This window comes from Gymnoscopelus braueri (assembly GCF_963280865.1).
Source record: "Gymnoscopelus braueri genome assembly, chromosome: 19".
Lineage (NCBI taxonomy): Eukaryota > Metazoa > Chordata > Actinopteri > Myctophiformes > Myctophidae > Gymnoscopelus > Gymnoscopelus braueri.
The window spans coordinates 3279178-3289968 of record NC_137621.1 but is presented as its reverse complement, the minus strand read 5'-3'; the positions used below and the strand labels follow the sequence as shown (position 1 = coordinate 3289968).

The following is a 10791-nucleotide window of genomic DNA, read 5'->3' as shown; positions in this document are numbered from 1 at the left end:
TGGAAACCCGCCCTTGCGGCCCTTGCGGCGGTCACGCGTGGCGTTTTTGGGCGGTGAAACCGCCCCTATATGCGAGGTTTGGATATTTGCACACCAAATCCTGCGCTGTGATTGGCCACCAGTGTACCCCCCTAACCCTGCACCGTGATTGGCCAATCACAGTCTATTCAGGACTGTGATTGGCTAGGGAAACATGACACATGTGCATAGCCCTATAAATAGGACTATGCACTTAAAAAAAACATATTTATGTTTTTTTTTTAAAGTAGGAACAGTTCAAGCATATCAGAATGCAATAAGGTGTTTCATCCAAATGTCTAACGAGGTTAGTTGGCCGTTCAAGATTCAAGGTTCAAGGTTGATTGGCCACCAGTGTACCCCCCTAACCCTGCACAGAGATACGTCCCCTGTTGTTCTGCCGTCAGGTCATTCAGCGCCATCGACGACCGGTTCGACTCTTGAATGGTTTCAAAGTCGCTGGTTACTGGTTCCATGAAATCCTGGCGGTCACACTGAAGACAGCAGTTTTTTTTTAAGTTAGGGGTGTACAATGGTTGGTCCACAATATTACTTTTCTTTAAGTGAACTTCCATCACTGTGATGACCACTGTGACCACAGCGCCCACTTCACACTGGGTGTGATTTTTATCAGCTTGCTGAGAGCTGCAATATTTTCAAATCAGGCGCTTAGAGGCGATTTTAGGCAAGCGCCATTTATAGCCAGGAAAGGAACGCCTCGGTGGACATGGCCCGTATGAGGGGATTCCCCCTGGGCCCGGGGCAGGAATTAGTGCTTTTGGGCTTCAGGCAGAGGCTCTGGGTTGCTCTCACGGTAACAATTCAGAGATTGAAAAAGGACAATGCAAAGGACAGAGGGCAGTCCTTCCTAAGGAGACATTCAGTCGTGTGGTAACCTCAGTGGTGTGGTAACCTCAGTGGTGTGGTAACCTCAGTGGTGTGGTAACCTCAGTCGTGTGGTAACCTCAGTGGTGTGGTAACCTCAGTCGTGTGGTAACCTCAGTGGTGTGGTAGCCTCAGTGGTGTGGTAACCTCGCATCATCAGGCTTTCCACCACGGAGGAAAGCCTGGTATTCATTCTAAAACTGAGCCGTGTGATCCGGTTTAGAAAAAAAGAGGGAGAAAAAAAGAGGGAGAAAAAAAAAGAGGGAGAAAAAAAAAGAACAATCCTGTTCCAGTGGTGTGTTCAGGTTGGCGTCGCATTTGTTTTTGGTTCAATTGAGACTTTTTATGATAGATAGAAACCGCTTATCATCATTCATAAACACCCTCACATCCCTTGACCCAGACTGATCCTTAAGAAATACTCCTTCTCTGAGGTGAGCACCAGGTGAGTCACTCTGACGTAAACTCTGCCCCATTGTATCTTGGTTATTTTTTAATCTACTTTCTTTTTTCTGTTTTTGGTTTTGTTTTGTTGTTTGTTTTTGTTGTTCTTGGTCAATTTCAGTCCTGTCTGTGTCTCCGTCACATCCCACAAAAGTAAAATAAATATTGATAACCAACCTTCGTTTCTCTGTACCACCTGTTTCACCAATAAAATATGAATTTAAAAAAAAATTAAATATGTTAAAGAGCCCTGGTATTGGTATCTAAACTGAGTAAACTCCACTGGATCGGCCCGGACGGTCGGCATAACCGCCTGAGCAGGCTGGTAATCCAGCCTGACAGCGGGTTCGACTCCCGGTCCCGACGACCTTTGCTGTGTGTTACAAACTTTTGTGGGCAGTTTATAATCACATCACAGATCCTCTGTAGGGTTTTTATTCCTCTTGTACTTTAAATACAGCACGTAGCCAACAGCGCCTCCACCAAAGCCAAACAACAAAACGACAGCCGCGATGATTATGCCTATGTCACCACTAGACCATGGCGGGGTCACTGGTCCGGGACCGGGAATGGGCTTAGTCACGCCACTGGTAGCGGCGGTGGTTCCGGACGTCGTAGTCTCGTCGGCGGTTACGGACGTCGTAGTCTCGTCACCGGACGTCGTAGTCTCGTCGCCGGTCGTCGTAGTCTCGTCGGCGGTTACGGACGTCGTAGTCTCGTCACCGGACGTCGTAGTCTCGTCGCCGGTCGTCGTAGTCTCGTCGCCGGTCGTCGTAGTCTCGCCGCCGGTCGTCGTAGTCTCGTCGCCGGTCGTCGTAGTCTCGTCGCCGGTCGTCGTAGTCTCGTCGCCGGTCGTCGTAGTCTCGTCACCGGACGTCGTAGTCTCGTCGCCGGACGTCGTAGTCTCGTCGCCGGTCGTCGTAGTCTCGTCGCCGGTCGTCGTAGTCTCGTCGCCGGTCGTCGTAGTCTCGTCGCCGGTCGTCGTAGTCTCGTCGCCGGTCGTCGTAGTCTCGTCGCCGGACGTCGTAGTCTGGTCGCCGGTCGTCGTAGTCTCGTTGCCGGGGGTCGTAGTCTCGTCGCCGGACGTCGTAGTCTCGTCGCCGGCCGTCGTAGTCTCGTCGCCGGCCGTCGTAGTCTCGTCGCCGGCCGTCGTAGTCTCGTTGCCGGGGGTCGTAGTCTCGTCGCCGGGGGTCGTAGTCTCGTCGCCGGACGTCGTAGTCTCGTCGCCGGACGTCGTAGTCTCGTCGCCGGACGTCGTAGCCTCGACGCCGGGTCTGGCCGTCCTGCCTCTGGTAGTGTCAGTTCCCGCCGCCATGCCACTAGTAGTGACGACTTTGGGCGTCGGGCCATTAACGGTGACTTTGGGCGGTGGGCTGGTGAAGTTGGGCACAAACTTAATTCTGAAAATGACGGTACCATTGTCATCCTGCATGGAGCAGAGATACGTCCCCTGTTGTTCTGCCGTCAGGTCATTCAGCGCCATCGACGACCGGTTCGACTCTTGAATGGTTTCAAAGTCGCTGGTTATTGGTTCCATGAAATCCTGGCGGTCACACTGAAGACAGCAGGTGACCAGATTGATCAAGAGCATCGACAGCGCCATTGAGGCCAAAATCCGACAAATAACTCTCATTGTAAAATACCAATACTAAATGTATTCTTATTCTTTTCTACGTCTTACCAAATAACGGTCTGTCGGAATTCTGAGGTCTGAGGTCTATTTATGCACATGATGACAACATGGCGATGACACCATTACATACAGTGACGCCATTACTGAAGAACAACATTTTTGTCCCACGGTTTTGCAACCCCATTTGTTTCACCCAGTGCCAATTATCTAAGTAATCCTGGGCACTACACTCCCTCTGCCAGCCTAGGGAGAGCCGAGCTCATGCCTCCTTCAATGCATGAGAGCTAGCAAGCCTTCTTATCACCCGACAGGGGGGAGTTTCCCCGGTAGGACGTAGTGCGTGGAAGGAAAATGTTACCAGTTCCTTTCCCCTCCATCAGGCGCCCCGGCTGACCAGGGGGAGGCAGTATAGAGACCAGGATTACTGCATGTTTTGAGAACATGCAAACTCCACACAGAAAGGCCCTTTCACCAACCCCACCTAGGGTATGGGTACTGATGACACGGAAGAGAGGACACGCCCACAGCGCCCACAGCGTCCCACGATGCAAACTCCACACAGAAAGGTCCTTTCGCCAACCCCACCTAGGGTATGGGCACTGATGACGCGGAGGAGAGAACACGCCCCCAGCGCCCCCTGCGGGAATCGAACCCAGGACCTTCTAGCTGTGAGGCGACAGCACTACCGACTGCGCCACCGTGCCCCCCATGAATGAATAGTCATTCTTAACTACACTGTGACCAGCGAACACTGATGCCCACACTATAGCACTTGTCACCGTCCCATCTGCGTGGACTTGAAACAGAAGAGACCCCCCCCCACACTACCCACAATGGACAGCCAGGTGGGTGCAGGGCGCAAACACGCTGCTTGGGTTTTAAGACCACGTGTGGGTTAAATAAAGCACCTGTAGACATTTTGATCATACAGGATTCACAGTCTGTTACCTAATGTGTGCAGTCTTGCGGATATGCCGCAGTGACACAAACCCTTCCAACCACCGCTGTAAATACAGAGGAGGGGCCCAAATATTTGATATTTGAGTAATCTACACATTTCAAGTTTGTAGTAAATTGTCGATGGCCTCTTGGCCCCACTGGCCCAACGGCTAATTCGTCCTTGCTTGGCTCCATATTGAAAAATCATGGTATTATAATAATATTAATGCCCAGAGAAATATGTATGTGTCTTCATTCTACTGTTTACAAAGCCTCTCAGTGGGTCAGGGCTGCATGGCCCACAGTACACACACACACTCTGTGTTTATGTTTCTAAATGAGCCCATACATCCTCTACTTGGGGCCAGTTGCACCACCTCACACTAAGTTCAAACTTAGCCTAGTTATAGCTTAAATGGCTTTTAAAAAGCCATTTAACCCATTTAGCCGGGAAAGTTCTTTGGCTATTCAAAAATAGCAGATCTACAAGCTCATAGCGCAGCACTCAGTGCCGCGCTATGAGCTTGTAGATCTGCTATTTTTAGTTTTTTATGTGAAAATGTGTGCAAATCATTATATATATATATATATATATATATATATATATATATATGTATGTATGTGTATATATATATATATATATATATATATATATATATATATATATATATATATATATATATATACATATATATATATATGTATATATATTCAAAGATTTGCACTCATTTTCACGATTTTTCATCTAAATCTAAAATGACAGAGATACTTTCCCAGATTGAATGTGTTTAAGCTATAACTAGGCTAAGTTTGAACTTAGTATGATGTGGTGCAACTGGCCCCTGCAGGCTGAGTAGGATATACATTTACATGATCCATAATTAAGCTGAAAGAGTTTCTATAACTGAAAATGACTCATTCAATCAATCAAGCAAGCAAGCAAGCAATTAACACATGGCCTTCCTATTGACAAATGAAGGGAACAAACATTAAACAGATACCCTGATCTAATTCTGTCATCCGTAGCCTATGTTCAAACAAAATAAACCCAAAATCGTCCATATTTCCCCCCCCCAAAAAAACGATCAATAAATCAATGCTCCAAAATAAAATAGCAATGCAATGCACAGAACAATCATCATCCTCTCACCCAAACTCTTTCAGTAGGCTGCAGGAGATTCCTTTGTTCCTTTGTTGTTTCTGTTTCAGGCCATAATATCCACCTTTACAATATCTATCCAGTATATGTTTATAATGCTTCCTTTTTTTAGGACACATTAGTTTATGGTGATATACATGTATTTAAAGGACTGATGAATTAACAGTAGGTTGTAAAGAGCTGTTGAACACTGTTGTTGTTCTTGTTGATGACCAGACACATGGCCTGATCACTTCCTGGATCCACTTCCTGGAACTTTTCAAGGTAAATAAAAAGAAGGTTCAGGCACCTACGTCATTATCGTCGGCTGGGAGCCAAACTGGGAGCCGTGGATTACTCTATGAGAGCCAGGTGGACCAGCCTAGAAAAAACACTATTTCTGAACGACTGCGACCTTTGTGAAATACTCGGCCCAGGAAAACATTGATTTCTGCTTTGTTTCTTTTCGATGTGTACACTTTACACGTTTATTGATGTATCTAAAGAGCACAAAGTACATTTCTGAACGTGTCAAAGTATCAATAGACTGTCCATCATCTTTTCCTGAAACGATTAACTGACAAAGGACGCAAACGTTCAGAAATAGTGTTTGTTCACAAGCCGGTCCATGCGGCTGCCATTAACTCCAATGCATTTCACAGAAGTTCCGGTTCCAGTTTTGCCTCCCATGCCACCTTTCCCTCGCCAAACAAACTGTAAAAACATTCTTAAAGAGGTTTCTGCCCGACAGAAACACTATAAATGTTTTCATTGTTTAATGTTCAACCTTAACCACTTAAACCCTTCAGTCTTAGTGAAACGGACCTGAGTTGCAAGTGTATTTGGATCCATCTACACCAGATGTCTTCGTCAAAAATTCCCGATCTACAAGCTCAGGGTGCATGGCAAATTGTGAGCTTGTGGATCGGCTATTTTTGGCAAATCTTACCCCCAGAATATGTTTTGGTTAAAACAAAAGGTTTTCGGTTAAAAGGTTTATATTCTAATAGTAATAATCACTATAGTTTTTGTTCAGAAACAGGAGTCTCCCGTCTCTCCAGCTCTTTAATAAACAAAAAATATATTTCCAGGTGGATTGACAATTTCAGCCAATCGGGAGAGAGTAGCCATTCATCTGCTTCCATTTTAATAACTGGATTCGGGGCGCACTACACATTCTGAACCTATGAACCTATGGGAGAATACACCCTTCTGCCATGGATGTTCAGGGCACATGATGCCACATAATGAGTAGTACACACCGCTCTAAACCCTGCCTGTACATTCCCATAACCAAGGGGCGGAATCTAGCTAATGAGCTTCTTAAGTCTGAAGTAGTCAGCGAAGCGGCGCTCGGCATAGTCCAGGTATCCAAACTCGATGATCTTGGATATCCTGGCCTGAACGATGGACCACAGGCCCCAGAAAAAGTGTGCCGCCAACGCGTACCTGTTGGCCTCGACGACCATCTCCTCTTGGATGCGCTTCTGCTCCTCCTGCGTGGCGTTATCAGCGTATCCGCCCTGCTCCGCCACGTAACTACGAATGAAATGCAGCTGCTGCTCTCTGCTGGGATAGTTCTCTTGCTTGGCCTGGTAGAAAGGCCACTGGTCGCACGAGTAGTCGTAGGTCCACTCGCAGAAGTGGTTCCCGAGGTCGAAGCCCCTGTAGTTGTAGCTGCTGTACTCAAAGTCTATGAACATGAGCTTCTCCGTCGAGGCCGGGTCCTGGCCAACCAGAAGCAGAATGTTGCCTTCGTGAATGTCGTTGTGACAGAACACCACGGGGGACGGCGTGGCCGCCAGCAGCTCGCGGAGTCTCCCCAGCTCCGTGGGCAGGTCGAGCTTCAGAAGCTTGTTGTACTTCTTCACCTGTGCTTCTCGCTCGAACCTCAGCTTCAGTATCTGGTCCATGTAACCGTCGATGGTCTCGAATAGCCACCGGGGCTCCTTGTTGAAGGGCATCACTATGGCGTGGAAGCGCGCCATCTTCTTCGCGATCTCGGCCGAGAAGGCGGGCTCAGAGAGCTGCTCGGTGCGTACGCGGACGTTGGGTATGTACTGCTCCAGGCGTCCCTGAGGGAAGATGCCGTAGAGCTTCGGTCCGAGCGTCCGCTCGGCCAGGATGGCGAACGCCACACTCTCCAGCACCAAGGCGTCCTGTCCCTGCAGGATGGCGCCGTAGAGACGCAGCAGGACGCTGCGAGGCTCCTCCCCCTCGGACCGGACGCGGTCGGGCAAACCGCACATGTACAGCAGGTTACTGAGGCCGCCGGTGACCATGCCGATCTGGAAGTCTACTTCGGCGACGGTCTTCCATGCGCCGGGCAGAAACTCCCGACACCATACTAACGCCTTGGCTTTAGTCGCCCGGTCGACCTCTTCGCTTCGCCCGCCGCCCGGGCACGGATCCGCCTCGGAGTCCTCGCTTTCGTGGTCGGCCCAAGGATTCAATGCTCTCGGATTGCTGTCGCTGGCTGACACAGGGCTGTCGGCTACCATCTTTAGAAAGAAGGGCTCTCTACTCACTTTTATAATTCTCCCAACTTTAGTATGACGTCGTCATTATGAACGTTGTCATGATAAAGTCCGGAGCACTTGTGAATGCTTCTTTCTAAATGTCAGGAGTCGTGTGTTGAATTGTTCTTGAACAGCTACAGTATCATTGATTGTCTCCTCTCCTACTGACGTGACTAAATGTTAAATGGTGCATTTATATAGCGCTTTTATCCAAAGCGCTTTACATAGATTGTGCATTACATTCACCCATTCACACACATTCAAACACAGATGGTGGAAGAAACCATGCAAGGCACCAAACTTCTCATTGGGAGCAATTAGGGGTTCAGCGTCTCGCTCAAGGACACTTCGACACTAACTCTGGGGAGCCCGGGATCGGGATGGGAACCGTGAGGTAGGCGTAGAGTGGCGGGGGCCATTCTACTCCTGAGCCACTGCCGCCCCTATTCAATGGCATGTCATGACTATTGTCATGGCAGACCCCTGAACAGGGGTGCGGATTGGGGCAATGGTGGGCCTGTGGTCCCCGGGCCCCTGACATTGTAAAGTTGTTGTGCACATTGTTGTGCAATGCAAAAAAGATGATAAAATATGTTCCCTCACCAAACAAACTGTAAAAACATAAAAAAAATAAAAGATGTTGGATCACATACAATTGCGGTCATGATCTTCAAGTTGAATTAATTTCTCTCTCAGGAACATGTCCTTTTATTTTGACGTGGTTGCATTTCAAAGCAGAAAGCCAGGAGAGGAGTTTGTTATTGAGAAATAACAGAGAAATGTTATTGCAGCTTAATGTTAGAAACAGAGAAAAAACTGCCGCAATAACAGAGAAATGTTATTGCAGCCGTTATGCACTGTTATTGCAGCTTGCTGATGCAAGGTATTCGGACCACATGAACATCTTCCCTCCAGCCCTCCTTCCTCCACAGTCATCTCCCTGTCTATGTTCCTATAAGAGGGAACCTCCAAGACGTGGCATCATACCATAACTTTACTTATTTTTACATTACAGCAATCATAAATGTCCTTGAAGAACCATAATAGGAACATGGAGGGGACATAGCAGGCACAATATAGCCAGTAACAGTCTTCTCTGACACAGGGGGTCCAAACGGACCCTTACAGGTCTGGAGAGTGTCCAAATGGTAGCGAATGGATCCATAACTTTCTGGTTCCAGTTGATTCCATTCGTTCACTCTCAGAGTTAAATTAATATACTGGGGATTGTACAGTGCAAACTGGGGTCCCAGAGATAATAAATGGTATCAAACTGGGGGGGGTCATTGAACCGGTACTGGTACCCCAATCCAAATGGTTCCCATTTGTACACCCTCAGAGTTACAGACCCGTAACGGTTCCATTTCGGACCCGCTGGTGTAGGTCCATCGGCTGGTGGACGTTATTTCTCTGCCTTTCTTGATACCCCTGGAGGGGGCCGGGGGGTGGGGGGTCTTCAGGGTTCCTCCAGGTTCTTCATGGGGTTCAGTTCACATGATGACGCAGGGAGAGCGACTCTTTGTGATCTTGGTCACCGGTTGGCCGTCGCGGGCCTTCTGCACGGCGTCCCTGACGTCCTCTTCGTACGGGAAGCCTCCCGTCTCCAGCTTGGAGAAGACCAGCTGCCCGTTGAGCTGCACCTCGAAGCTGCCGCTCCTCCCCACGAAGCCCGTGACCTCCGCATCGGAGAACTGCTCGCCGACGGCGCGAGCCAGCTCCCGATAGCGGGGCTCGTAGCCTCATTTACCACAGTACTCCACTCTGACCTGCACTACCATCGCTGCTTTATACGGCTTTAAAGTCTGACGATTCGCTTTACACAACGTTCAATTTATACTGGAAGTGGAATATATGGGCTGGAACCTTATGCCCAATTATGGAGATGAGTGATGTCATAGTGCTGATGACATACAGGCACGCAGTGGTGGAAAAAAGTACTCAAATGTTTTACATAAGTAAATGTATCAATACTGCAATGCAGAAATACTCTGTTACAAGTAAAAGTCCAGAATTCTAAATGTACTTGAGTAAAAGTACAAAAGTAGTGGTATTAAAATGTACTTAAAGTACCAAAAGTAAAAGTGCTCATTGTGCAGAAAATCCCATTTCACGAGTTAAAAATGTTTAAAAAAAATAGTACGCAATTAGCAGATCTACAAGCTCACAATGCGTGGCATCGCGACGCATTGTGAGCTTGTAGATTTGCTATTTTCAAATGCTGAAGTGGTTACATCTGCACAGTTTTCCATTGACTGCATGGTCACACATTACCAGTGATCACACACTGGAAGTACTGTGGACACAATGCATACATGCAATCCATGCAAAAAAACAAAAACATGAAATATTGATTAAGCCATTATAAACACCACTTACGCCAAAGAAAGACGCAAGGTAGCACGCACAAATGCACAAACGCACACGCGTTCAAGTGGGTCTGAGGACATTGTTGCCGCGCATAACAAAGCAGACTTCACGTCAGAATAATTGATATGGGAACACAGAACAATGGAAACCATTGTGATTTCCCCTCTCATTTGTTCTTCTATGGAGGGGGCAGGGAGAGAGGGAGAGGGAGAGGGAGAGGGAGAGGGAGAGAGAGAGAGAGAGAGAGAGAGAGAGAGAGAGAGAGAGAGAGAGAGAGAGAGCATGCATGGGGCAGACGGGAGGAAATAGATGTGTGATTCATTGTAATTGTGCCTCTCAGCAAAATAAACCGCCGTCCCAAAACTAGATGCAGCTGAATAATTTATAGAGGCTGGTGGAAGAGCAGGCCATGATAGAGAGACACTGGTTTATACTTGTATATGGATGGGGGGGGGGGAGAGAGAGAGAGAGAGAGAGAGAGAGAGAGAGAGAGAGAGAGAGAGAGAGAGAGAGAGAGAGAGAGAGAGAGAGAGAGAGAGAATAGTACATAGATAGCAGTTAGCTGTTCAAATGAATATGCAGCACCAGTGAAGTTGTCCTTCATAGAATGCTCACTGCCCTCCACTGTTGACAGACAGACAGACAGACAGACAGACAGACAGACAGACAGACAGACAGAGACAGACAGACAGACAGACAGACAGACAGAGACAGACAGACAGACAGACAGACAGACAGACAGGGGGGTTAGAATGACAACTACTTACAGATTGGCTTACAGACAGCAGAAGGTCAGAGGTCACAGTAAAACATCCTAAGCCCTCCTCCTCCTCCTCCTCACTGAGAGG

General features: G+C 47.9%; 1 protein-coding gene and 1 pseudogene across 2 annotated transcripts; both read right to left on the bottom strand.

The window, feature by feature from the left end:
• Window positions 1–6364: 6364 nt before the first annotated feature.
• Window positions 6365–7558, bottom strand: LOC308074058 (choline kinase alpha-like; the record flags this gene model as incomplete). Its single annotated transcript, XM_080413396.1, has 1 exon — window positions 6365–7558. The coding sequence occupies one exon, from the start codon at window positions 7556–7558 to the stop codon at window positions 6365–6367; it is 1194 nt and encodes a 397-aa protein (XP_080269522.1).
• A 1508-nt stretch (window positions 7559–9066) lies between these two features.
• On the bottom strand, window positions 9067–9354 carry LOC308074040 (migration and invasion enhancer 1-like; annotated as a pseudogene). Its single transcript has one exon. The product of its transcript is annotated as a migration and invasion enhancer 1-like (transcript).
• Between the last annotated feature and the right edge of the window lie 1437 nt (window positions 9355–10791).